A 25,562-nucleotide genomic window follows, 5' to 3' on the forward strand; every position below is an offset into this window, starting at 1 on the left:
TACCTTCTGTCTGGCAGGAAGTACATCTTGACGTAGGGGTTCCGAGGCCGTCCGTCTGGTCGTGTTGGCAGATCTATGGCTTGAAGAACGTTGACGTTCAACTGATGGCCCACCTTGTCGTACCACAGCTTCACCTGTAAATATCAAGTGGGGGGAGGAGAGTTGGCATCCATGTAACCGTCTCATATTGAGCCACATGGTTGGTTTTGAGCCAGTGTGGCACTCACAGAGAGCTGTCCAGGCAGCACGAGAGGAAGGTCTCGCAGGGCACCGGGACTGGTGGGGGACATCACTGATATGGACGGACGGTCCATCTTCTGCGACTCAAAAGAACTGGAGCCCGCTGTTTGACAAAGTGTTAAACAGGTATCGTTCACAACCAAAGGTTTGAAGAAAAGGCGTGTGATAATCCAAATAAAAGATAAACTTGAGTGAATTCTTACTAGATTCTAGAGGAGGGTGGGACGACTCTGGGATTCGTGGGATGTCTCTGTGAGAAAGAAAGAGTCAAGAGAACTACGCAGAAAAAGGAAAACTGTTCAAAATATATCTATAATATCTATCTGGTGCACATCCATCTTTTAAAGGTCCCATATTGTCCAAAATCCTTCGCCAATGTTTTTCAGTCATATGTGTCTCCAATTGTCAATGAACTAACAAGAAGTAAGAAAACTCCATCTTTGGCTCATTTTGCCAGATACACTTATCAGAAGATGTGTGCTGCAACACACAGTTCCCGAAAAATATTCCACTGCAATGTCACAATGAGCAGTGACAACAGCTCCCGGCGAAGTGTTCCAAGTCTGTGTCTTCTACAAATCACGTTGAAGGTACAACAAGAGCCAATTTTATTGGGAAGCTAAAAATCACTATTTCAAGTAGAAGGAGGGTGAACAAACGTGATATAAGAAACATGTCATTCTCTGAAGATTTATAGAGCATTTATAGTCATTTTCCATGGCTGCTTCTTGGAAATCAGAGGTGAAAAACAAAGATCGGAAAAAGGCACAATGTAGGACCTTTAGAAAATGAATGAGTAAAAGGCTCATCACGGTCAACAACAGAAAACAAAAAGTCAGCAAGCAGTCGGTCCAATATGTTTTACGTCAAATAAAACATGGTGTTGAGAAAAGGAGAAGAGGTTGGCTGGCAAACAGGGAACTTCCTCAGGATTTCAGGTTGGGGACCGAGGGAGGAGCAAGCCTGTGATCAAAACTACTTACTGGTGGGCTCTAAACACTTTTCTCAAGAGGTTTTTGGACATAATGCGGTGGATAGAGCTTTTAGATAGAGGAAGAAGACATACCAAGAGTGTCTGTCAGAAATAACACGACTCCATCGATTAAATGTTTTTATGGCACAGGCAATAACACAGTCACTGGGTACATTCTCACCCGATAGGCCTTGAGACGACTATTTCCACTTGAGGCTCAGCCTTGGACTCCAGGATAATATTGTATACTTCTTTTTTTGTTGCCCCTGGTAACGACTTGCCGTTCCACTGCAGCACCTCGTCACCTGCAACCAATTTAGCCGACACATACAGCGATCATCAGCGATCCCAACAACTCCACCTGTCCGTCTTTTCCTGTTTTCCATGTCTTGCTACATATTTTTCTCTATTTTAGACCAAACTGGTTTGTCTTGGCCAAAGCACCACACCCATAGAATAACTCAGCCTTTGGATTTGCACCTGCTCGCAGGTGTCCCACAACATCTGCCAGACTGCCTTTCTTGACTTTGGTGATAAAGGCCCCAAGTCTCCCCGTCTCTGTCATCTTCCCTCCAACCACCTGCAAACCAAGAGGACAAAGGGAACAGAACACAAAGAGTGTCTTCTTCAATCTTTCCTAATATTGATCCTGTTTTCTCCTTCTGGAACTTTTAGCACAAGCAAAGTTCTCCAGACTCCCTGTTTACCTTCAGTCCAAGGAGGGAGCCGGCCTCGCGGGGCATGGCCGACTTCTTGCTTAACGTGATGCGTCCGATCAGGTGGTCGCCCTCTTTGGACGGCTGCCATGTTTCCGGATGCTGCAAAATGGGGGAATGTGTAAGGGGAACGTGCAAGGGGTGTAAACTTTGCACCGAGTCAGCAGACGTGATTCTCACGCCCTGCTTCAGAGAGACTTACATGCCACACTGTGGGATCTAAGGCGTGACAGTCCCAATCACCTGCAGGAGGAGAAGCAGACACCAATGAGTGTCATGACCAGAGGAAATAAACGTCTGTAGCTAAAGATGCACATGGGACCTCGTCATTTCAGCTTTTTAAGACCAGAGAGAAATAGTCTGAGATCATCAGGGTTTCAATCTGTTATGTCTTTACATCCAGACATCGCCCACCTGACATACTGGTTATATTTGTAAATACAGTAATGGTGAATCATCCACCTTCTGTTTCTAAAGTGTATAATTCGTCTTTTACACTTGAACAGAGGAGAAGAAACCCAGTGTCTGTGTCTTACCCTAGATAATGTGTTTATGCTGTGACAACCTCTTACAAAAACTTTGGATGATCTGCTGCTCAGATCAAACCATAACCTATAAAAGTAGGACATTGAAACAGTGTAAATTGACCAAACAAAAGCCCTGATTTTTCTGTGACACCTCACACTTTTCTGGAGATTTTTGGTATATTGTCAATGAAAATCAGTATAGACACCAGTCGTACTATCATGATACTGGAAGAAGGCAACATCAAACTACAACTACCTTCATTCATGCAGGGATTCACCTGCATTCTCCTAACACAGTATCTCTCATTAACACTGACAGATGGTTAGCTTCACTCAGGGCCACTTAGGCACTGCATGAATAAAACGACACCAGCTGGGGGTTAAAAAAGAAAACAGAAAAAAAAAACCTTCAACAGGCCTTGGATTCAAGGTGTGACGTTTGAGGCTGGAATGCGATCAGGAGGTTGATTTGGCAGGAGTTTAAGAAAAGAAGAAAACTCTGAAGAGTATATAGCATATGTGCTTCTGATTGAGCGATATTGAGTCTCCTTTCACAGGTTAACCATTTAGAGGATGAGTGGAAAGGAAATCTGACAAAAAAAAGTGAAGCCGAAGTTTCTCCTGCGAAGCTAATCTGGTCAAGTCCACTGAGAACACTTCCGAGGATGTACGCTGACTCAACACTTTGGTAGGCTGATTGTGCATTTTCACTTCTGAAGAAAGAAAACACTGGGCAGATTAGAAAAAAACGAGTCTGCTCTCCCCACCGATGATCAATCAAAGCACTCTGCAGGCACTAAAAGTGATTCATAAGAAACAGCTAGTGTGTCAATGCTTGGGTGTCACGGGACTATATTGTGTTATTTCACCTACACACCTGCATTGATGTGGAATGATCTTTCTACCATTTATGTTGAACTGGCTACCAGAAGACCAAGTGTGCAAGACAGCTGGATTTATGTGGTTTCAAAGTCTGAAATCTGCCGCACCCGTCTTGCCAAGATTCAATTTGAAGCCTTTTCAGGCTGTTGTGGTGTTTCAATCAGCTTTCTTCAAGTTGTGTTCAACAGGAAGCAGATGCTGCAACTACTGGTAAGATGAAGCAGCTGTTGTCTAGCGTGGACGTTACAGCAGCAGTGGGTTTATGATACGCAATGGATTTTTTTTTGTGTTACACAAATAAAAAAAAATAAAACAAAAGCTTTTCTGTTTAAAAATAATTTAGCCACCACACATTTTGTGTTGCCTTTCACGCCTACAGGAGGTCTTGAGTTTGTGCTAACAGGCTCAACCAGCATTCTACCAATCAGCATCCATGACTTCCAATATTATGTTTGTGCTGGTTACCAGGTGTATTTCTGAATAAATCCAACTGATTTGGTTCCATCTAATGGTAATTTATGGTGTGTGTGTGTGTGTGTGTGTGTGTGTGTGTGTTTGTGTGTGTGTGTGTGCCTGTGTTTGTTTAGTGGTTAAAAGACAAATTGTCTCATTTTGGTGAACATAGGGGCAGTATTGCTTATGTGAGTAATTTGGCCCCCCAGTGTCTCTTTAATTATTTCTGTAATGGAGGTTACACTGTTGAAATAGGACGACTGTTAAAATCAATACTGTTGTGCTGTTTGTGGCCTCACGACAAAGGCACTGCTAATTTGTGCAGTACCAACACTATCATAGTCGTACCATCCAATCACCTGGCAAGCCAGGAAAACGTTCCGACTGAATTGACCCCATTTTATTGCAAAATATTAAGATGCTCCATCAGAGTTGAAGCATTTATCGCCACCTTAACTTCACATTTGCACGGTGCACTGTGATGGGACAATAAGTCAGCAGTATTTTTGAGACATAATGCTGTGTGAGTGAGCCGTTACTCAGTTCCCAGTTGTTGGAGGAAAATCTCCACATCTCCGTTAATGCTCTCCGCACGAAAAACAGCGGAGTACATCAAGTTCATACTCACATTCAGGCTCCAGGGACTTATAAAACACACACACACACACACACACACACACACACACACACACACACACACACACATTTTTATCTAAACGCAGACTCAAGGCTGCTGTGTCATGAAAGCTTTTCGAGCAGAAAGGCTCCATCGGGAGGCAGCTCACTGGGGCTGAAAAGGAAAGCACGACGCAAATACAGTTTACAACAATAATTCTGAACAAAGAGGATTCTGCATGAAAATTACGTAACAACTTCCTCTTAAACGTCACTGTCGTTTTGTGATTAAGGCTTAAAAAAAAAAAAACGAACGAAAACAGGTGGACGGTTTATGCATTTACGCTCACATCACAGCAGCCACCTGAACTGAGGCAAGTGGATGGCGAGTCTGTGTACAGTATAGTTGACATCTGATCACATGGCCAAAGCCCGGTGTCAGTAAAAGCCTGACCAAAGTCCTGCCACCTTGTAGTGCAAATGGTCTTCATTGCCTGTTTGATCTCAACAGATCGGCTAGGCCTAAAACCAAATAATGTGGGTTGGAGGCTTTTTGTATAGGATGAGAAGGGGTGCCAGTAAGTGTGAACTCCGACAATGAATACATTTTCTGAAAATCAAAACAATTGTTATATAAAAAAGGATATTACACTGCAGGCAAAGAGATAAATAAATCCACACAGCAAAATAACAGGCCACCATATAATCCACCATCAACGATGTATTCTGTCAAGGTAAACACAATCAGCAGCAGCCAAACAATGATCATGAAGGTACTGTGTATACTATATGTGTGATTATGATGGTGGTGTGGCGATGATGATGATGATGATGAAAAGTTTTAGGTTTGGTCCTGAATCCCATCAGGGTTTTTTCTTTTTTCCCCCACACAAATAAAAACTATGCAAAAACCATCCAAATCCTCTCCTATGCACGAGTGAATGAACTCAGAAGATAGCTGTGGTTGGTGGGAAAGAAGTCTCAGTCAGTAAATTATTCAAAAGTGGGAGCATGACTACTCCAGGAATTTATTGTTGCGTCTCCTAGAATATCCCTGCAAAACTCACTGACAACAGAAAGTGATCAAAGGAGCGCTGCTAAAATTTCCAAGGAACCAAGATAAAGTGGAAAATGTACGGTAGAATCTAACAATTGTGCTGCATCAACACTTTCAATAAGTGGTAATGTGTGCACGCGACATGAGGGCATGCGCCGCATCTCATAAATCCTGATGCCTCTCCTGCATTGACGTGTTTGCACTAAATAATTCATCCAACCCACACCATAACAGTAACACTCCATTAAAAGTAATTTCTTCCACAAACGTTAACAGAAAAACACTTAACCCAGGGCAACCTCCTCACCGAACCTAATGTGTTTATGTCTGTAAATGCATTACACAACATTCTGTACAACTTAACATGAAAAGCGTAGTGTTGTACAAAATTGTACACATTTCATTTTGCTCTTACTAGAAGTGACTGTTTATTTAAAGGTGTGTTCATACCGTTAAAAAAAAAAAGTCTCTGTCATAAAATTATTGTTGTAGACAAAAAGAATTATCGCACAATAACCAAACACACCACACAACATTAAAACAAATAACTTGCCAGCTGCTTAGTTAGCACATTAATGCTATTACTCCCCTTCCACTTCGCTGGATTGTTTCCAGCATGTGAACATTCCATACAATTCACTTCATTCTAACTCACTAAAAAAGTTCAAAACATTATGTGATTAATTATTTCATTTGAGACACACCTTTTGACTCGCTGTAAGTACTTCTGTAGCTAAACAGTGCCTAATGTAGCTAATAATCTGAATCCACACCTTCCACCAGCCTGAATGAAATTAATCTGGATTAAAATGTCTCAACACACACACACACACACACGCACACACACACACGCACACACGCACACACGCACACACGCACACATGCACACACGCCTACTGGAAGATACAAACGGATGTGGTGAAACAAACTGTACTGAGAGCCTCCAGAGTTTAGAAATCCGCCTACAACTAAAGCAACAGCAAGGCCAAAAATGTCTGTGTCAATAACGGTGAGCCCAAGAAAGCATCAGTGCCAAGAAGCCCGCAATAACCTTGCAGCTGCAACCAGTCTCATTTTGAGCCGGTTGCCCGTGGCTGGCTGGTGCAGCTGGCTGCTTGCGAAGCATTACGTAGCATGCGAGCCACTGGCCTAATTCTCCAAATCTGCTGCCCTAAATCACTGGGACTCTCCACATAAATGAGAACTGTCGTGAGAACAGTGCAGTTTAGCTACAGCAAAGAGGTGTCGATGACACACGGGGGTTGCGATTCACCATGAGCTCAGTGGGTGACCCGTTCACTTATTTAGCGTATGGTTCCACTATCTATGGCTATTAGTGTAATACAAACAGCTGAAAGGTGTATGCTTTCCTTGCATTTTGCAAAAAATGAATTTGTTGGGACAAAAATAAGTCAAGATGTTACTGAGTTACAGAGAGTTACTGCAACTCTCAGAGCTATGTAGTTTTCCTCAGCTTGCAACGTCATCACAACTCCTTTCTGGACTCAAACACCTTCTCTACTAGTACTTTGTATATCTAGCTTGAGACCATTTACAGCTGTCCATCATACCTGTGATGGGTGGGATTTCCAACCTGACTAGCTCACGACAGGCCCAAGCTGCCACAGCAAACAGTGCTAGGTATGAAACTTCAGCGGCATTTAGCTCAGTACGAGTGTGAGTGTGAGTGCAGTGGCCACATCTGTCCGACTGACCTTTCTCGCTGACGCTTTCCATGTCCACGTCCTCACAGCTGGTGTACTCGGGCGTGGAGCCGCCCTCCTCCTCTGAGCTGCTGATGGACATCTGCCTCTTGTTGACTCCGCGCTTGCTCTTGTACGAGCGCGGAGGGGGCGGCCGCAAAGACTCCGACTGGTCCGAGCTCTGGGAGTCCTTCCTCAGCAAGGTGTCCCCACCCTTCTCCCTTGCGGTCCGCGCAGGGCCAGGCTCCAGACGACCTTTGCTTTGAGTCGATTCTGAGGGCGCCGGCCCCCGAGGTTGAGGTCCAGTTCTGACTCCAACCGGTTGAGCCTCCCCGCCAACCCCCACGGTCCTATCCACAGAGCACGCCCGATGGTTCTCCAGGACGGCCTTGCGATCTCCTTCCCTACCTACACCCCTCCTGCACAGACGGTTCTCGGGAACGTCCCCCGTTCCACCTCCACCATCGCCTGGCCCAAGTCCCACTTCGTTGATGGCCAAGTCGCTGTGTCGTCGTTCATGGCGTACCTTGGACACTTTGGCATGCATGCGCATCTCCTGCTCCTCCTTCTGCGGTTTAACTGGGTATCGCGCCAGATTGGGATCGCTGCGGTAACGATTCTGGAACTCCTCCTCGCGTCGCTGCCGCTCCCTCTGCTCCTCATCCTCAGGGCGCCTTCGGTGAGGTTCGGATCGACCCAGGCTCGCCTGCCCATCCTCGTAGTCCTGCGAGTGGATCTTCTCGAGTCTCCGTCCGTCTCCGAATCGTCTGTCTCTTTCCCCGGAAACCACTCTCTCGTCGAGGGACGACTGAGACGGCAGCTTCCCAGCGGGTCTCCGGCCGCTTCCACGTCCCATACCTCCTTTGCCGTTCTGCTCGTGGAAGGAAACAGGCCTTTTCCTGTGTGAGAAGAAGATTCAACATGTTACTACCTAGAGTACTGGTGCATCTTTCACATTCAAGAATACCAATATTTGTGCTTGCTTTTTTTCATAGAGGAATATTGAGTTTTATAAATCGGTATTGCATGTTTGAAAGGTCTCAGTACCTTTTATATAAACAGATTAAAACTAGAACAGGGAGCGATGAATGCTGACTTAAGCAAGTAAAGCGAAAAGAATCTCTGAAGACTAAAACCGTGACCTAGCTTCACAGGATAAGCTACATCAGACACAGATCTAGTGTTTTTTGGCCCAGGGATTAAAAATACAAAAGCCAGCAGTCATAGCTTTAAAAAACACAGACATCTGCTGCTTGGGGCTGACGTTGCCTGATTAAGGCTTCAAGTCTTACTTTTCTCGAGGTGGTTCACTTTGGGAGCGAGAACCAAGCATGATGTCCCCTGCCCCCTTGGCAGCGGTGGCGGCAGCAGTCGGCTGCGTCCCGTCGGGCAGCGCAGCGTTGGCGTTGGTGTTGGGTGGAGCCTGGGACCTGGAGCGGAGTAGCTTCCTGTCCCGCTGGGCCTCACCTCCAGTGGCTAGGTTGTTCAAGGAGTTGGCCAGGCTCCCGGGCCGCCCTCCTGACCCCGAAAACCATTCTCCCGATTTAGTGAGGATTTCCTGCTGTTTACGGCACAGGTTGCATACCCACATCACCTGCACAAGAAATGGAAAAAGACAAACGTTGTTTACAAGGTGTGCTCGAGTCTGTTCTAGGAGCACACTAAATGAATAGACTACCTGACAAGAAGAAGTGACTAGACATGCCTTTGACACAAACAGTGACACAAGACAAATTATTTTAGGGCTTTTTTTTTAGCCAGTAAATGCAGCATTTTCTTGTTTTGTTTTGCTCGGCAGATACAGATATTGTTAGTAAAAACATCTTCAGTCTATGACCCCAAAAAATCTTCTGTGATCTTCTCTTCATCCCCATGCAATCTTTGCTGTCCTGCCTGTGTTACAGCAAATTCAATATTAGCAGATAGTCACACAGCCTATCCCTGATGGCTTGGTTAAACGTTAGAGTAGAGAGAGCAGATTTTATGCAACAACCGTAAGAGGTAAGAGGTTATGTTTCGCTGTTGTTCTCATACGGCATGTAACCACTTCTGCATTGCAAAGCGTACACAAAATTGTATAACTGCTTTTGATTAGTCCAGGGTATGCCCGTGTGCAGTGCTTATTAAAAGGGGTATTTTCAGAAGATTGCAAAGAGGAGACGAGAAAGTTAACGTGCAATATTGTGTTGTTTTCATCCAACATGAAGAACTAAGCTCCCTTCGAAGTAATGATTCTCCGGGTTCTCCTTTAAAATTCTGTCGAATGCATCGACACGAAGCCACAAACACTCAGCCCACACAATGACCGGCCCTTTAAGACAACATCAAATACTCACATGCAGCCATGGCTATTGAATATCGCCCCGCTTCCACTGGCCACAAACACGGGATTTATCTCTCGCCCTGTCTATAATCCCGACGGTTTATATTTCAGAGAACAAATCCACAAAGAAAGAGTAAACATGACCATGTCCTGTCTTCCATCTAAAAAAAAAAAAAAAAAACAACCTAGCCACAAGTTGGAGGAAGAAACACCTGTGGAAGCCTCTGGAAAAAATACCCAACCAGAAATGTTTCCCGCCCGACGGCCGGTGGCGCGGACGGACTGTTAGCCGCCTGTTTAGCCGTTAGCCCCCAGCGCGCCAAAGCGCATTCATCATGGCATGATTGAATCCTGGTTGGCGCATGTCCAGACTAATCTAAAGTAAATCAGCTGCCCGCACGGCCCACAGCTGTCAGGCAGACGCCCGGCCGGCCACATACTGCAGTCTCTTTCTCTCTCCGTCTTTCTCCACCTCTTTACCTCAGCTGAGGGGGCCACAGATTAGCAGCGGCCGCTAATCCCTTCAGCTCCTCGCCATTATTCAACTCATCATCAGCTGACAATACCAGCTCACAAATCATAACTTCTAACCTATATCCTCCTCCCTCTCGCTGCCCCTAGTCCGCATCATCCCCCCAGAGGCAGCGCTGCATACTGGAGATTAAGTCCAGATGCCACAGTTCCCCTTCTGCCTTCTCTCCCAGTGCATTATGGGATATAATGCCATCTATGTAAAGTAAAAAAGGAGAAAAAAAAATACTGCCAGCACAAGAGATTGTGTGCATGGCCTCGCAGAATCTAGCCATAAGTAAACAGATATTCAGCACAAGTACAACCCTGCTGAAAATAGATTTACTAGATTCAGTTTGAAAGAAAATTTCAAAGGAATGACCGACTGATCTTGAATTATTTCGATCGAGAGCTTGCGTTTAGATAACTTTATTATGTGGATTGACTCAAAGAAAAAGCAAAAAATATCCACATAATATTCAGTTTGGGACCATGAGATGACTGATTTAAACATATATAGATGAAATGTTTATACTATTCTTTTTTACTAATGTGGCAACAGCTTTACTTTTGAGTTCACAATTTCATACGCAGATAGAAAGCTGAGCAGAATGCAAATCAATAATTCTAAACATCTACTTTAGATCTTTAGAAGCTGTAAATCAGCTCACTGTTTTTTTGATGACTCTCATCTCAAGGGGTTCATCAGCATGTGAAGCTTGTGAGTCCATCTATAGGTGGAGTCAATAGTAATGAAGAAGCGATCCAATCTGCAAGCTTAATCCCTGACTGAGAGCACTGAACAGAAACAAGCACGTCACATACCGCTGTTCACACAGCAAGGTAAAAAAAAAAAAAAGAAAACTAGAGAAATATATTTGGTTACGGCACTGAAATACATGTAATATCCTTTATTGGAGTGACTCTGGTGTTGGTGGACAGCGTGAAAACACAATAAACAGATAAACAAGTTCAATTCAACTAACTGTGAGGGTGTGTTTGGAATAAAAGAATCAAGCCTGTGTGTGTGTGTGTGTGTGTGTGTGTGTGAATGTGTGTGTGTGTGTGTGTGTGTGTGCGCGCGACACACACACATGTACCTGTAATCCAGCTAAGCAGGCCAAGTACAGAGGCAGTGTCAATCTGAGTTCATATCACTGCCTCATTGCCATGGAGTGTGTTGTGTGTGTGTGTGTGTGTGTGTGTGTGAGTGTGTGTGTGTTCATGTGAGGGCCATTTGTGAAACCTCCTTGCCTGAAAGAGCACAGCGTGGGCGACTGCCTGTGGGCGAGAGAAGTGTGCATGTGTGTGTTTGTGTGTGATGTGACTGTACGACTGTGCATGCGTGTGTGTGTGTGTGTGTGTGTGTGTGTGTGTGTGTGTGTCTAAACAGTGCCATCCTTCTCGTGAAATAATGTCAACATCTTTCAGCCTAAAAAATGCGCTTCTCCATGGAAACGGAATCACGTCGGCTAGCCAGCGAGAGAAAAGGAGACAGAGCGAGGCGTGTGTGTGTGTGTGCGTGCGTGTGTGTGTGCATGCGTCTGTGCAAGACGAACAGAAAGCTTCACTGCGATTAAAGCAACGAAAAATAAAGAACAGACAAGATCTCGCACAAACCTTTCAGCTGCATCTCTCCCTCTCTAAACACTCTCTCTCTCCTCCCTGCTTCCCTGTAACTCGTTGAAACCTGCCATCTTGTGCTTCCCTTTCTCATTCCACCATCCTCTTTTCCATTTTTCTGCTTCCTCTGGCCTCTGCTCGGCCCGTGACTCAGGTCAGCTTTCATTCGGGCCTCAGTTGTGTGAACGTGATCCTTTCCTTCCTTCTATCCATCCATCCATCCTTCCATTTATCCATCCATCCATCCATCCATTTATCCATCCATCCATCCATCCATCCATGCATCCATCTATCCATCCATCCTTCCATTTATCCATCCATCCTTCCATTTATCCATCAATCCATCCATCCATCCTTCCATTTATCCATTCATCCATCCATCCTTCCATTTATCCATCCATCCATCCATGCATCCATCCTTCCATTTATCCATCAATCCATCCATCCATCCTTCCATCCATCCATCCTTCCATTCATCCATCCATCCATCCATCCACCCATCCATCCTTCCATTTATCCATCAATCCATCCATCCATCCTTCCATTCATCCATCCATCCATCCAACCATCGTAGGCTGGAGACGGGGTCACAATTTATCGCAGGGCCACACAGAGAGACCATCTACGCTCACATCAGCCTAGTGTGCAGGTGTCCGATGTGTCTTTGAACTGAGAGTAAGCCATACAGTCAGGGAACATAGAGGCTCAAAGAAAAGGTCCGAAGTCCCGAAATCGAACGTTGTTGGTTTGGTTTCATGATGAGTGTCCGCAGCGACGCTGCCTCCTCAGCACAGACGGAGCAGCGTGAGAGGCAACAGGCCGGCCGGCGTGCAAGGAGCAGCGAATCCTGCACGTTGCAGAGAGAGAAGACCGCAGAAGACATAATGCTCCATTTCCTGTAATGAGGCGGTAGATCACCTCGGAGAGCAGCGCTGAGTGCATTCAGCGGCGAGGGCGGCTGAGAGCCAGCAGCTGTCTGCGGCCACGAGTCCGTGCAGTTTTTCTTGACTTACTCTGAAAATCTCAGGATAGCGAGGAAGCTTCACGTGCTTCACCAGATCACAAGATTCAAGACTCACCTCCACTCTTGTTTCCCTGTCATTCCTGCTAAATACCAGTATTTGTATTTGTATTTGAGACAAAAAGACCAAACCTGTCATTTTAGTAACAAATTCTCTAAAAAATACACATCAGTGCCAACATTCTTCATAAAGTGAAAGCAACCCCTTCCATTATGTCATATCTCTAATAGTCCTCCTTAAAATAAGCTCTCCAAGTTACACTCACACACACACACACATTTTTAATTTGATTTAAAAAATGAATCTAATTAATTCATTTATTAATTGATTATTCGTAATGTTGCAGTATCGCGATATTGTGTATGTATACATATATATACATGCTTATACTGTATATATGTATGCACACATATATATGTATATATATATATATATATATATATATATATATATATGTATATATATATGTATATATATATATATACATATATACATATATGTATATATGTATATATATATATATATATATATATATATGTATATATATATATATATATACATATATACATATATGTATATGTACATATATATATTTCTCTCCTGTTAATTTTCTCATAAACATACATGTCTACTAACATACTGAAGAGGTAAAGTTAAGGTTTCCAATAATGTAAAAGCTTCAGAAATGTACTCAAATCACCCAACACTAAATTGCTTGACATAACATAAATATTTACTACACTTTTCAATTATATTTAAAACCAAGGCATAGCAAAGGCAATGGTTGCTGCCGAGGTAAGTGTGTTAAGCTACCGCTGAGTGTGAGTGCGTCCCGGGCCGAGTGCTGTCCACTGGGAGGCAGTGCTTCTCTACGAAAGGACAGACTGTCCGAGGATCACTGAGCTGCTGAGAGCCTTTTAAAAGCTCACAGTATAACATATATAAACAAACAGCCGCAGCACAGTGGACGACGGAGAAGGAGGTGAAATGCTGTGCACATTCCCAAACGCCACTGACACTGATCTACATCCTTCCTTCAAAGATCCCATTTTCTCCCCACATCTTCATATTTCATCCTCCAGTGGAGCAGCCTCGGGAGGTTCATTATCCCGAGCACTCTACAGCTCTCTAGAAAACAACAAATTTAGCCCTCTGTTTAGCGCCCCCCCCCCCCCCCCCCCCACACACACACACACACACACACACACACACAAAGAAAACACAGTGTTTCAGTGTAAGAAAAGGAAAATAAGGATGGGCTTATCTCATATCTGGTGAGTTGGCAGCCTGGAGACAAATTGTTGTCAGAGAAAACTAGTAAAGTGAATTCTGAGAAACTTTCAGGTGGATTTTTGGCTCAGAAATGCGACTGTAAAGATTTCTATGGTTCCTGTCGGTGATGGGGAGCTGATAGAAGAATAAGAATAACACAGTTTCATCTGCTGCTGTTGTGCAAGATCACACCGACTTTAGCCAATGATTCCTCTTCTCTTTGAAAACGCTTTTAAGGCCTCCCTACTGGCAAGTCCACTCAGTTTCAACATGTCAAGTGAGCCGACCTGATTGGCCAACCTGTTTCACAACCTTGCCTCCACATGAGTCTACCTCCAGTGTTGGCTTAAACTAAATGATAAGCACAGCAAACCTCTCAGCAAGCGACTCTTCAAACAATGCCTGCAGGAGGTATCAGAATTAGCCACCAGAAAGGTGTACCTATTAAGCGGCCAGTAAATCCACTCTATCAGTACCCAGATGACTACGACCCAGAGGGAACCCATGCAAAAAAACAAAACAGAAAACAACTGCTCAGATCGGACCAACCGAAGAGAAGGAGAGCGAGTGAGGGCTAACGAACTAAAGTTCCCGTCGTTCTCTCCACAGCTTTCTCACGACTCAGCAGGGGGCCAAAAAAAAACAAAAACACAACACTTTGACAACATTTTACAGTGACAAAGCATGTGGTGGGAGGGGGAGGGGCAAGTGGGGGGTGGAGGGGTGGGGGTGTAAGTGTGACATATATCTGGGCCCCTCCCGTCTCCCCATGGCAAGGCTGGCGTGGTCTCAAACACGCAGGCATCTGGGGTGTGTCGGGGGGTTTGGGAGGGTGGTGTCGGGGGTGGGGATAGGGTGAGATAGCGGGAGGAGGGGGAGGGGGAGGACAATAAAAGCATGCGCAGGCATTCGTGTGCATTCATCGTTTTGGATTTTGGCCGGGACGTCATTCCGTTTGCCTCCCTTTTTACGGCGCAGCCATGCCCACAGCCACGGGAAGAGGGGTCGGGACGGGTCAGGAGAGGCCCCGCCCACAGCCTGGCAACGCGGCTCATGCTCGCTCTGCCCGCCGCTTCATTGTGCGTCGAGGGTCTGCGTTCATTCCCAGATACTGACCGACCGTGGCCGCCCCGAGGGTTTCGAGCTCGGCCGACGAGCAACTGAGAGGCTCCCGGAAATTCCCCATGATGACCGGCACTGTGAATGAGCACAGACCCGCACGTGGCCAAGGGGAGGAGGGCGGGGGGTGAGGGTGGGGAGGGGTCAGGGGGAGGAGGCGGGGCAATAATAGTGACCCATGCAGCGAAAATAAAAGCCACCACCCAGCGAGGCCTTACCCTGTCCTTCACTATGAGACACTTTAGCGGGAGCAGGAGACAGACAGTGGACACAGAGTTAGTTAGTCAGGGGTCCCACATCTTCTGCAGGAAACAGTATCTGGCAGGATGCTCCGCCCCCCCAGGAAGTACAGTAAATCGATCAGGGGGCAGGGGGAAGGAGTGGGGGGGATTAAAGTGAACAAAAACTACAGGAATCTAGCAGGGAACCCCCGGGAGATGCTGAACCATAAGTGGATCACACCGGCTGAGTTCCAATCCGCTCGCTCGGCCCTCTGAAAAGATTGCAGTTTGTCCCCACGCTTGTAAATACGCATCCTGCAATGTGCTTGTACTATGTATAAATATGGATCCGGCCGTAAATTTAGCAGCTGCAGATTTGAAGCCAGCCAGTGTTTTTTTGTTTGTTTGTTTTCAGGTTTGGTTTGGTCATTGATTGTTGTTCTTCTTGTTGGTTTTCATCATCACACTCACAGCAAAGAGAGAACACAAAAAAGAAGAGATGCTAACCACTTTGTCCTCCTGCGTGCGGCATGCAGTTCCAGGTCGCAGTGAGAGCAGAGAAAAAGTGAGGGGTGAAAAGAAGAAGGGGAGGTGGGAGAATGTTTTAAAGAGACGACATGTGTGTGTGGGGGGTGGGGAGGGGCAAAAACAAAGGAAACAGAGGAGAGGGAGAGGAGGACGTGGTGCACACATTTGTTAATAACATTTTGCAGAATTGTGACACAAAACTTCATATTCAGTGAGATGGGATGAGAGTCGAAGCAGGTGGAGATGTTGCCACGTTTGAATGCGACGTCTGACAGGCTGGGCTGCAGCGACATGCATGAGCCGGCATGGCGTGACCCCAGTGACAACGACGGGTTTGACTTCACAGCACACAGAGGAAGCTGGGGCATCAAACGCAACACGGAGCGGATTCTTCTTTGCCTGCACTTCTTTGGCCAACATCTGTCTGGCGGTTTAGGTTTTGAAATCAGATGCCAGTGAATGGAAAAACATCTGAATACCTTCACTTGGATCTCAGATTGATACGTTTTAAGCTTTGGTTGAAATCAGTTGCCGTACACAACGAGATTCCTTCTTCAGGTTCACACCTCACCTGTGCTGTCTCGAACCAGAGAGGCCTTTATGGCCTCATGTTCCAAAACTGGAACTTTATGTCAAATTTTTAAAATCTCTTTAGGCTTTAACAAGGGTGCATCCTGCGATGACCTTTTATTGAATTTCTCTCTTCAATCTTCAGATTACACAGACATCATTTTGGTACACCTGTGAGCAGAACTGCTTAGAATTTTGTTGGACTAAATATCTGCCCACTACCAGTAAAACAATGTTCATTGTTACTTCAGACTAATATTTCAGCTCTGTCAGCTGTAACAGAAACTACTGACCAGGAACTCATTAACCTATGAATTTTATCTGGGAGACTACAAAAATACATACACACATACACACACAGAGGAATTGCACAAGCGTACACAAGTCAATGGAAGTATTCTTTTGTTCCGTTGGAATGTTCAGATCTTGTATTTTGTTTTTTGCAACTGTAACTGTAATATTCTGAATCAATATTGTATCAAAAGTAACTAAATATATATACTTGAATCATCACTGGAGGATTTTATTGTGTTTCTGTGAAATTCTCTGCCAAGTAGCATAAGGTACCTTTCAATTCTTCCCTTTGGCTTATAAGAAAAGATATTTTTCAATTCTATTTTACTTAAAGGTTCTAAACTCAATAACAAAGACAAACTCCAGTATCAAAACCAACGAATGAAATAAAACTTAACCTGAGGCCTGAGGCCAAATCTGGGGTAACTAGCGCTCAGTGAGAAGAAATGTCAGGGGAACAGAGGGCTGCTAGTTTACATCTTTTGAGACTCAGAATACGTGTTGGCTGACCTAAAGCCAAAAACAGAAGCTGTGGTAAAAGCTTCTGATTAGCATTTGGGCCTTGAATCCAATTGAATATTTTGTTTTTTGTCTCTAAATTGCATTGCTACTCTTTGACTTTATTTCCTCCACTAATAGAATGCCATCTCACTGCTTGCTGCGCGATGGCTTCAAAAACACGGGGATTCTATTTTTATCCCCAGTTCTCTGCGATTGACTTCTACATACGTGTGATAACAGTGTGAGCGGAGGACCAGCTGGGCTCTGCGGATCCTGAACAGATTGGAAACCAGCAGGCCAAGGGTGGTGGGGCCCATAATCAGGTAAGAAACCCAGGAGGAGACCTTCATTCTTTGGTTTGTTAAATGGAAAAGGAAGCAACCTTAAAATAGGCCCAACATGTTTGTTTTTGCAGGTTCATGGCTCATTGCTCCAACGTGGAACTGAGGAATTTAGCGTTAAGCAGCAGCACGTACTAGTACGCCAACAAACTCAACAGAGAGATAAACAAGCTAGAATTTTCACTGTGATCAGTTTTAGCTTGTTGGCTTTACTTCAAAGCATAAAAAAGAAAATTCCATCCAATCAACTAGGTCACTTTGACCGCAGCTCTTTGTTTGATGTAATCAGTAGTAAGAAATGAATCTTAATTGGACGAAGAACTGCAAACATCCCTCACTGTGTAGGCTTAAATGATGCCACTGCCTGTCTGTTTACATACTGTGGGCAGTAATACATGGCACAGTGATTTCATTGTACAGTAATGCCGCAGAGCATTTTTAAATATGGGAACACAAACAATAAGAAGCAGTCACAAGGATTTTCATTTGTAGCTAATTTTTACTATTAAATAATGTTCATTTTGTTATTTAAATGTTTTAACTAATTTAAACCTGCGGTGGATTTTGAATCTATTCTAACAGCAATTCAATTATTGTAATAATAAAAACAGCCTGAGCAACGGATAAAATCTTAATGAGTATAACAGTGAGAAACAAAGCAAGAAGAATTCACTGAACTCAAAAGTCCTTCTCTGTCTCTGCCTAATGTTGGTCCTAAATCTTGTGATGTTGCTTTTGAACATGTTTGGCGGCCGTCACAAGAGACACAGGACAACACAGACACTGCAGCTGGTGTGTTTTTGCATTCCAGAGGGCTGAGGTGCTTTTGTCTTATTGCTGTTGAAACAATGCTGACATACAAGAGACGCTGCACACTTCTCCTACCTTTGAGTGATAGTTTCAAATTTATTGGACTGATTAAGTGGCTTGTAACAGGGAAAATGGCACACTCATCATTGGCACAGCGCCCCCAGCTGGCCTTGTATGAGATTATATACCTATGCATCCTATCTAGAGCATACCTTGGTGTAGCACAAAAGTTTACAAATCAGGGTCTGTTGTCTTCTCTCACAAAAGAGGCTGCTGGGCAGGCAACCAACGTTACAAGCTCCCATACAAAGCCACCAGGGGGAGCTGTGTGAGTGACAAGAGTGCCACTGTCCCCCTGTTACAAGTCAATCCATCAGAGAATAAAATATTTTGAAACTACATTATTCACATAGAAAAACTCCATGGTGTTGCTTTAAATGACCAGCGCAGAATAATCCATCCAATACACTTTGGCCTCACCAAAGTGTGGCCAGGACGGAGAGGAAAAGAGACGGTGACGACACAGAAGCAGCAGGACCGACTGAGCATCAGCGAAAGCAATGAGGTGAGGGGTAGACGAGGAGAGGGTTGAGGTTTTCTCACATTGTTGGAGCGCAGGGAGACCCGGCCTCCGCAGCGGGCGCAGAATTTGGTCTGGCAGTAGGAGCAGAGGTGGCCGCAGCCGTCGGCAAACTTGGTCTTGCGGCAGATGCCGCAGGTGGGCGCGTCGTCCTTCTGCTGGGTCTGCTGGCGCCGCGTCTCCGCCCCGATGCGACGCACCTCCTGTTTGTAGCTCTCAAACTGCTGGTGCAGCGTCCTGTGACAAAGTGGGTTGGAGAAAAAAATCCCGTCAGCACTGCGTCATTAGTTTTATAACAATCTTGATAACTCTGTGATTTTCCTCCTTCCGGATGCATAAACACAAACAATCCCGATGTTACGTATGTGCATGTTTGTGATCGAGCCCGAGCAAAAATTAGGGCCCAGCTTTGAAATGAGGCCTTTCGAAAAAAGAAATTAAAGACGCAATTTAAGGAGGCTGAGTTTTGCTCGCTCGGCCTTCTTCCTCCCCGCTTCCCTGGGACGCCTGAGATGGAAATAACCTGAGTGTGAATTGCAAATCAGACCATGTGAAAAATACACCCACAATGTTTTCTCAACAGAACTGTCAAAGGAGCACTGCATTAGCATAGCGCTGCTCTCACACAGGACACCGAGCCGGAGGAACTTTACCTCACCGAGAGCAAGACGAAGGAGATGGTTCCACTTAGTTCAAGTTGTGTTTTTGTTTTCTGTTTTGGTTGTCGTATTTTACTTTTCAGACAGTGAGTCTGAATGTTAGTAAGATTTGTTCAAACCGAATAAAGGTCCCATATTGAGTGAAATACAACTATATGTGTTTCAGCAAATGATTGAAGTCTGCAGTTTGGAAAATCAGCCACAACAGGTTCTGATGTCTCTCTGACACCTCTACCAGGATTGTCCCCCTCCAAACATGCAAAAGGTCGAAGAACCAAGCATCAGTTTCTGCAGGAAGCAAATAAAATGCCGTAAACTCAGGGTTAAACACACTGATTTCTAGAACCATAGAGTGTGAGGCTGCTCCCCCGGAGTCGAGGAATGAAAAATAAAGATCTGATCAATGTGTATAATATGGGTCCTTTAAAATTTCATTTCGTCATCAGTTATGAAAAAAAAAACTAAAAACTTGAAGCAAATGTAGAAACTTTTAAAGACTTTTTAAGACTCAATTTTTTGTCAGCGCTCATCCTCGCCTTCGACGCTCAGAACAGATCACCTGGGTCTGTGGAAAGCAGACATATCCTCCAATCTGTCGCGTTTGGCTGCCGAGCAAGAAGCATAACAGCTGCTCCGCTGTCGGCAGCTTTCTGCAGCAGGGGGAAAAAAAATCAAACAGATTCCATCTCTCCGCCGTGACCCTTTCCTCTCGGAGTACGCGAGCGACACCGCGTCTCCGCCGCCGCGCGCCACCGAGTAAGACGGAAAAGGTCTGTCTTTGTTGGGCCGAGGAAAACAACAGACAGGCTGTCTAAACACCAGCTGTTACGTAAGCGACACAAAAGTGTGCAGTCTCCCTGAGAAAAATTCTCCCACGAGTTTCAGCGCAGAAAGTTTCTCCAAGAGCAGGAGGACGAGGGGAAGCGACGACGCCGGCCGAGCATCCCTGACCGGAGGCTGCAGACTGCGTCCATACAGGACAGGAGCTGGGAGGGGACCAGTCAGTCAGCTGATACTGAATGGGGGAGGAGGCATACTTGTGACGTAGCACGTAGGATAAAACTTCAAAGCGCTGTAACGGTAAGGAGAGAGACCAGCACCCCGAGGCTACTGTTTGGAATTCTTACATGCATTTTGCTCATATATTTGTGTATATTGTGTTTAACCTGCAGCGCTGCAGCTTTCTAACGCCTGAAGGAGACTTCTCACATCAAAGCACCTGCACCGTTTAACAAAGAAACCCTTTGAGAAACGAAACAAAGATCTTCGCTTTACTGTTCTGTTTCTGTATTAAGCTCTATTTTTTTTTCTTTTCATTCCAGTTTTGGCACTTGCACCACTGTACCAGTAGGTGAGATAACCACTGGCTATCTGCAGAATAGCATCTCTGAACACACCAAGCCTCCAAATTGGCAAGTTGGACCTAATAAAGTGGCCGCTGAGTGCAGGTTTCTGTGATTTTCCTCTGCTTTCATTTGAAGGTAAAACTAGTTTAGGTTTCCTCTTTTTTTTATCATTCCAGTTTTGACACTTGCACCACGAGGAGGCTCATAAAAACACTGTCAAGCTGTTTTCAAAAGAGGCACCAGGGAAAGTCAAAAGATTAAAAAAAAAAAAAGAAAACAAAAAAAACCAACAGCGATCAATGGATTATTAATTGGAGTTGTCAAGAAATCTGATCCGTAAGCAACTCGAAATGGAAAAACAACATGACACAAGTCACTGCAGTGACGCCACGGGCGCGACCTCCTGACCTCCGAGAAGCCATCCATCCTGGCCTCGGCCCGAGCCGAGCCAAGGCGCCATGGGAACAGCTGTCAGAGGCGGAGGGTGGGTGGCGGTGGGTGTCCTGAGCGCACCAGCTCTTCCTGTTCTTGGAGGAGAATGTTTCATCTGAAACTTTATTATTTTATCTTATTTTATTTTTTGGTGGGGCGCGCAAACCTGTCCCAAAAAAGCCTCGACAGTTAGCTTTTAAAGGAAAGCACAGAGGAAAGTCAGAGAAAAACTGCACCCGGTGGCCACTTTATTAGATCCACCTCACCAGTTTGGAGGCTTTGAGCGTTCTGTTGATGCAATTCTGCAGATCTTAGCCATAGCCAGTAGATATCTGACTTACTGTTGCCTTTCAAAGGTCCCCGACCAGCCTGTCCCTTATCTTCTGACATCAGCAAGGTTTTTACTTCCTCACTGGATATTTTTCTCTTTTTGGGACCGCAGTGAAGTATTCAGACCAAGCGGACCAAGCCTTCTTCATTTCCCTCTGGCTCTTCTTCCTTCAGAGCTGCAGCCAGTCATCTGCATCATCACGCCACTATATTAACCACCACCCTGACTCAGCAGAGCGATCCGGCCATAAAAGACGAAAAGATGCTATCAGTCTGTGAACGAGCCGCAGGTCCAGACGTCCTCCCGGGAAAGGACGAGCTCTGTGTGCTCACTCGACTGTGTCTACATGGATTGCAGGCCTGAGCCTGCTGCCTCCCCAGGGCTCAGCCACCAGAGGTCTCCGGTGCTGAGCAGCGTGTCGAGGGACGGGATTTGTCGCAGCTACTACATTTGTTTTAGTCAGGAAATGTTGCCTCTCGTACGATGTCTTATGTGATTTTACGTCATACACTTAACTACACTCATGTACTTACATATTTATACTTCAATACTGTGTCTGTATACTTCCACTGGATTTTTCAATGACTTACATGATATGTGACCATATGACTCCAAATATATGACATTTTTTATAACAGCAACAATATTTTTGCTATACTGAACACAATAGCGGAACAACCATATCCACATTTGCACTTTGCGTTTGGTATTCTATACATAGTGTATGAAACAAACTGGTCATTCTTTTGTTTTTGCAATTTAGGTCGACTTAATCAATTGCAAAAGTTGTTCATTTTAATGGAAGACGTGATTATCAACTGTCACTGATCAAAACACCATTTCTTGATTTTTTTTTTTTCCAACTGAGCTCAAAGCAGTCCTCGGCATTCTCATGCTGAACATCACCTAAAAACAAGAACTCCAACACTGCAGCTGCAGCCAGAAAGGCCGCTGAATGACTACTGTAACATGTTGCTGTCTGACACCATCAGTCTGTAACCAGGAGGTTCTTTCACGGGGTGTGAACCGGTGAACTGCGGTTGTCTCTTCTCTTTGGGTCAACAGATGTGGCTTAGTTCTACTTTCCCCCTTGTCAAAACAAGTGTGCACATGCCCGCGCTCAGCAAAACAAACGCGGGCAAACGCAAACAATGACACAGACCAAAAAAAGAAACAGCCACAAATATGCACATACATGGGTTTGCCTTTGCCTAAAGCGTCACGCATTCAGCTCAGCGTGTCCAAAGACTCTCATCCTTCGCTCTATCCTCCCTAGTCTCTCCACCAGTCGCTGGTGTGGAGTTGTTAATTAGCACCGCTATGAATACACTGCCTGAGGATGGGGAGGGTGGCAGGGAACACTGTGTGCGCTCGTGTTTGTGCACTGGCCAGTACTATTTCTGTCTCATCAGCTGATTCCCGGTGACGCCTTGCAGAAGACTCCTTCTAAGAGGACAGGACGGGGTGACAAGAAGAAAATCAAAAGAAGATGAAGATGGAGGAGGCGGAGCGCGTGACAACAGGAACTGATGATGGACAATCGAGTGAGTTGCAAGATAACAGCAAGATATACTTTAGCAGCATGCATCGCAAAGCATAATTCTAGCTCCAGTGTGGTGACCTGTGTCGAGGTTCAGTTTGAAAAAAAAGCCTTTACATTATGCAATATTAAAATGTTATGACTATTGACACTGCAAACACACAACTGCATAGTGGTGTGTTGCAAAACAGCCATTTATCTCAATAGCTGATGGTTTAAATCGACAGTGAATCCAAAATTCAAAAAAAGTCACCACTTGGCGACACACCTGCATGTTGGTGTTGGAGTTTCACAGAATTCCGCTGTATTGACACCAATAGTAGCCACTGACTTAAAAGTAAAAAAAAAATCCAATACAAAACATCCGATATGAATCCTCGCAGCATCTGCACTGTCATCCGGAACATGTGACAGTTTAATTCTTAATACCGTTCTCAGTCAAAACGTCCACTGTGGCGAGGAGACGCGTCCACGTGAGTGCACACCAAATCAGAGAGAACGTGACACAGCTGCCTGCGTTTGCAGAGAGCCTTGTATAGGGGCCACCTCAAAGAGAGACACAGAGATGCAGCTGAATATGCCTATGTTTTAATGCTACAGTGATAAGCAGTAAGAATAATTTTAGAAGATTTCAATGTAAAGTTCTCAGCTCAGCAATCTTTGATAAGATGTGGCAACATTTCTGATCTTATTTGTCTAAAATCCCCCGATTCTAAAGTGCAGATGTGGTAGCACACTCACATCAATGTTTGCGTCATTGGAATGTGCACTAATGTGTATGCGGACTATATACTGGCGAATGCTACATCACGCTACTGAAGGTCCACTCTTTTAGTCGAGATGTTTTTTGTATGCTTTCTTTTTCTCCTTCCCTCGTCTTCTAAGAGTGCTGGGCGGGAGGCTTCTTTGTTCTTGAATGTTCTTCTTGTCACATGTAAATTAGTGAAAATATATAAATAAATTATTTAAAAAAAAACTGAGTGGAGGAGTGATTGCTGTGACAAGCAGATTTTGTGTGCGTAAAACGGTTCCTTGTCTAGAGAGGAGTTGTTGTTGTTTTTGCAATGTTGGTTGGAACTTGCCAACATTTTGATGACAGCACACCAGCAGTAAAGATATAAATGAATATGTTGACCTTCTGTATTATTATTATTATTATTATTATTATTATTATTATTATTATTATTATTATTATTATTATTATTATTATCATTATTATTATTTTACATGAATGTTATTTCCTTTGAATGCTTCATCCGTTAAACTACTGAGTGGTGTAATGGGAAATATGTATTCTTGGGTTATTCTTTATTCTGTTTTATTCTGTGTCATATGATCACTAGTAGCGCATGTAACCTGTTCATTTCATAGTATAACCTTCTCGAGACATTCTCCTCGTGGTTCACCAGAGGAGGCTGTAAATGTGTCAGCTTGTGCTGATTTTCTATGCTTTGTTTTTCCTCTTCTTCCTTTCCTTATCTCTTCCCCTCCCGGTCCACTGTATAAAAGACCTTCTTCTTCCTTTCCTCTTTGCACTTGCACTTGCACTCGCATTCATTCGAGCCGTTGCACCTGTTGCATCTGTTCTGTTGGTTGTACTGTGTTTGTGCCTCGGATATCCGATCCTTTATTTCATGTTCATTAAATTACTTATTTAATCAGTATGTCTGCATCGGTAGCTTTGCTCTTTTCCACAACAGTGGTTACATGGGTTAGAAATTGTCACCAGAACTTTGAATTTTGGATGTACTAATCTTCAGTTCAATACTATCTTTAAGGTATTTCATGACAGAACTATAGGGAGGATCAAAAATATTCTTATAATTTTATTCTTAATACAAATATATGTTGTTTATGTCAAATTTAGTGGACTATATAAAAACCCACATCGCCTGCCTGCACTGATTTCACATTGAAATGTTCAATCATATCATTAATTCTTTAAGTCTTGCAAAAGAGATTAGGAAACACTCCCAGTTTCTCCAAGATTCAAAGTTCCATGACCGCATAAATCCTGTCTCAGTTTTTAACAAGCAGTCAATGAATAAAACTGCCTTCAGTCCCACAAAACTGGCATCTCCCCCACTCTCTCTCTTTTCATGACTTTTCATGAGACAAACAAGAGCGGGTCATCAGAAATTCATGGCAAAACAAGCGACAGTGACATGTTGATGGCTGCCGCGAGGAGTCACAGAGAGCAGGAGTCCGGGGTGGAAGCGGAGCGATCAAAACAGAGCAGGCACAGGCGGGGAAAGAGACACGGCGGGGGTGAAAGGGAAGCAGGACGACAGGAAGCAGGTGAGAGGTGCGCGCGCACGGCCTCCTGAAAAAAAGAGAGACGGATAGACGGTGGGACGTCTGCGGGGAAGAGAGG

The 25,562-nt window shown here is 44.6% G+C and overlaps 1 protein-coding gene across 1 annotated transcript in view; it reads right to left on the minus strand.

Annotated features, from left to right (window-relative positions):
• rims1b (regulating synaptic membrane exocytosis 1b) overlaps nucleotides 1-25,562 on the minus strand; it is a 56,886-nt gene that overhangs the window by 20,527 nt on the left and 10,797 nt on the right. The window contains exons 2-11 of the mRNA XM_076035511.1: nucleotides 18,904-19,117; nucleotides 8,459-8,760; nucleotides 7,179-8,065; nucleotides 2,132-2,172; nucleotides 1,921-2,031; nucleotides 1,694-1,793; nucleotides 1,395-1,518; nucleotides 444-490; nucleotides 228-343; nucleotides 4-134 (exon numbers count right to left, since the gene is read on the minus strand). Of these exons, the coding sequence (XP_075891626.1) occupies nucleotides 4-134; nucleotides 228-343; nucleotides 444-490; nucleotides 1,395-1,518; nucleotides 1,694-1,793; nucleotides 1,921-2,031; nucleotides 2,132-2,172; nucleotides 7,179-8,065; nucleotides 8,459-8,760; nucleotides 18,904-19,117 (2,073 nt within the window). The remainder of the gene's footprint in view (nucleotides 1-3; nucleotides 135-227; nucleotides 344-443; nucleotides 491-1,394; nucleotides 1,519-1,693; nucleotides 1,794-1,920; nucleotides 2,032-2,131; nucleotides 2,173-7,178; nucleotides 8,066-8,458; nucleotides 8,761-18,903; nucleotides 19,118-25,562) is intronic.

Source organism: Nelusetta ayraudi, unplaced genomic scaffold, assembly GCF_046127955.1.
Source record: "Nelusetta ayraudi isolate G7.1 ecotype Tasmania unplaced genomic scaffold, CSIRO-AGI_Nayr_v1 ptg000004l, whole genome shotgun sequence".
NCBI lineage: Eukaryota > Metazoa > Chordata > Actinopteri > Tetraodontiformes > Monacanthidae > Nelusetta > Nelusetta ayraudi.